Source organism: Dendroctonus ponderosae, unplaced genomic scaffold (genome assembly GCF_020466585.1).
Source record: "Dendroctonus ponderosae isolate FM_Combo_2020 unplaced genomic scaffold, Dpon_F_20191213v2 Dpon_F_20191213_7, whole genome shotgun sequence".
NCBI classification, from domain to species: domain Eukaryota; kingdom Metazoa; phylum Arthropoda; class Insecta; order Coleoptera; family Curculionidae; genus Dendroctonus; species Dendroctonus ponderosae.
In genome coordinates this window covers 3031024-3033914 of record NW_026018916.1, presented here as the reverse complement: position 1 = coordinate 3033914, position 2891 = coordinate 3031024, and the positions used below count along the sequence as shown (strand labels likewise).

The 2891-nt window shown below is 43.1% G+C and overlaps 1 protein-coding gene across 1 annotated transcript in view; it reads left to right on the top strand.

Moving 5' to 3' along the window:
- Positions 1 to 1108: 1108 nt before the first annotated feature.
- Positions 1109 to 2891, top strand: part of LOC109539226 (beta-galactosidase-1-like protein 2) — a 4100-nt gene continuing 2317 nt past the window's right edge. The window contains exons 1-7 of the mRNA XM_019906855.2: positions 1109 to 1485; positions 1533 to 1673; positions 1735 to 1949; positions 2014 to 2203; positions 2263 to 2467; positions 2521 to 2671; positions 2725 to 2830. Of these exons, the coding sequence (XP_019762414.2) occupies positions 1194 to 1485; positions 1533 to 1673; positions 1735 to 1949; positions 2014 to 2203; positions 2263 to 2467; positions 2521 to 2671; positions 2725 to 2830 (1300 nt within the window). The 5' untranslated portion in view covers positions 1109 to 1193. The remainder of the gene's footprint in view (positions 1486 to 1532; positions 1674 to 1734; positions 1950 to 2013; positions 2204 to 2262; positions 2468 to 2520; positions 2672 to 2724; positions 2831 to 2891) is intronic.

Here is a 2891-nt window from a genome sequence, read left to right as displayed (position 1 = left end):
TCATCGCTTGTGCGGACTTTTATGTCCTTTTCGCGTAAAAGCCAACTAGGCAGGCCTGAAAATGGAGATTTAACCCGTTTGCGGTTTGGATGGATTTCTGGATGTTTACCTCCGAACTCCCATTCTGAGCAAATGTATGGGCCAGCTCTTACCAGGACAAACAGGTCTTCTTCCTGTGCAATTTTGATGAATTCGGCAATATCCAGAAACTCCTCAAAATCGGAACCGCCGTGCCCGAAATCAAACGCCCCTGAAAAACTCATGGTTTGCAACCTTCTTCCAAATGGAATATGCGACTAACCTGAGTGATATTCATGCAGGTTCCACGACACGTAAGTCTCAATGGTGTTTAGGCCTGCGGCTCTCATTTTCCTCAATCGGTCCCTCCATTGGGAGCTGTGCACTCTAAAATAATGAAAAGCTCCACTGAAAATTGTAATTTCCTTCTCATTCAGCTTAAAATATCGTTGATCGGCGTTAAGGCCTGCCACAATGCCCCCTTCAGTAAAATACTCATAATTTGTAGGCAAATCTGCTGAAGACGCCCAACAGATTAGAGCCGGCAAAATTGAAGACAAACAAAGAAGAGACAGTTTTGCCATCATGCAGGTAGAAAAGCTACTGGGTTTTAAAAAATTATTCAAATGTTTTATAGTTATTTTCGAATCTCTTATCTATTTCAGTGGTAAGTGGTGTTTGTCTTAATAAATTACAGTAGTTTGTTTTTCCATTGCTGCTGCAAAAATTTCGATGGATGGAGCAAAATAGTATTATTCAGCAATTTACTTATATTGACCATGTCACTCGGTACTCTTCTTCTGTGACAAGAGGAGAAACCTGGGAAATCCCAAGCAGGCTGACTACTTCAAAGGTTCTTCAGCCTATGTTTTCACCAGGTTCATTGGAATTTACATTGTGTGAATTGATTAGAAAACTGTTTCCATCTTGTGAAGTGTTTTGTTAGTTATTTACGTCATACCAAATTTGTTTAGCTTTTTTCACAAACAAGGCACTCGAGCTGGAATGCCAAGAGCAGCGACTTAAGCTTTAATAAGCTCGGGCACTTTATCCGATTCTATTTGCCAAAACAATTGGAAATTGATTTTTGTTAGCAGGAACAGATATAAATCCGTAATCTTGAAAATTTATCAAGTTATCAACCAAGTCCCATTCAGTTGCTTGAAACCAGTACAATGTCCAAGTTGTTACTGCTGGTAGCGCTTTGCGCCCACTACAGCCAAGTTTCCTGCATCGATTTGCCTACAAACTATGAATATTTCACCTCCGATGGGATTCAGAGTGGTTTAAGTGCCGATCAGTCCTACTTTGTGCTCAATGGAAAAACCATCACTATTTTCAGCGGCACTTTCCACTACTTCAGAGTCCATCCAGATTATTGGAGAGACCGGCTGAGGAAGATGAGAGCAGCCGGGTTGAACACCATTGAAACTTACGTTCCTTGGAACCTTCACGAGCCTTATTCAGGTAAGGGCCGCTAATTTTGTAGTCGGAGTCAGCAGGAAAAGTTGTAGGTGTTTATGACTTTGGCGCTGGAGGTTCAGATTTTGAGAAGTTCCTGGATGTGGAGCGGTTTTTGAAACTTGCCCAAGAGGAGGATCTGTTTGTACTTCTAAGGCCTGGGCCCTATATATGTGCCGAATGGGAGTTTGGAGGTAGCGACTCAATTTGATCAATTAATCATAATCACTCATCAATTAATCTGGCTGTATTTAGGTTTGCCTAGTTGGCTGCTGGGAGTCCCAGACTTGAAGCTCCGCACGAACGATCCAGTTTATCTGGAATACGTGAATCGGTACTTTGAGAGGTTGTTCTCCATTATTGCGCCGCTTCAGTTTCCAAGAGGAGGCCCGATAATAGCGCTGCAAGTGGAGAACGAGTATGGGAACACCTGGAATAACGACCGGGATTATTTGCGATCTTTGGCCACAGTAAGGGGATTTGATTTATTGTTATTTATTGCGATTTACCTGAAGCAGTGCGATTCTGTTGAAGATTTTCCGAGAAAAGGGCATCACTGAGCTGCTGTATACATCCGATCCGATCTTGAACGTGGGCGATCAGGGAGCCCTTCCAGGCGAGCTGTTGATAACCGCCAACTTTAATGCTGATGCAGCGGAAAATCTGGATAAGTTGAATGCGCTTCAAGTGAACAAACCGACAATGACTATGGAATATTGGTCAGGTGGGGAAGTTGAAGGTGAATAACTGCGAGGATCGGCTTCTGAAGGTTTATGGGTTTAGGATGGTTTGACCACTACACGGAAGATCACTTCGCCAACCTGGTTCCAGTGGAAAAATACCAATCGGTCCTGGAAGATATTTTGGCTTACCCTTCGTCGATTAACATCTACATTTTTGTGGGAAGCACCAATTGGGGATTCACTAATGGAGCGGGAGACAGCACTTATGGACTGGACAACTCTGGGTTGCAACCGAGTGCCACAAGGTGCAGATTTAAGCTGAAGCTCTCCTGTTAACCTTAACTGCTTAAACTTGTAGTTACGACTATGACGGTCCAATCACCGAGCAGGGACAGTTGACTTTAAAATTCAACGCAACAGCTGAACTGATTGAAAAATATAACAGTGTGAAGACGCGCCTGCCGGAGGCCACCCAAACTCCCTTGCCAGTTAAATTTGAAGATATCAAAGTGAGTGTAGGGGAGTTTTGCATTTGGTGTTAATGAAAACGGGGGTTTATTAGCTGGAGGAACAGATTCTGCTCTCGGAGCTTATCGATGATTATCCCAGCAAGATCAAGAGCGACAAAATCCTTCCGATGGAGAAGTTGCCGATAAATGATGGATCTGGTAGGTTGAAGAATTCAGAACAAGAGCTTTTAAGAGCAGGAAGGTAACATTTTTTGATCAG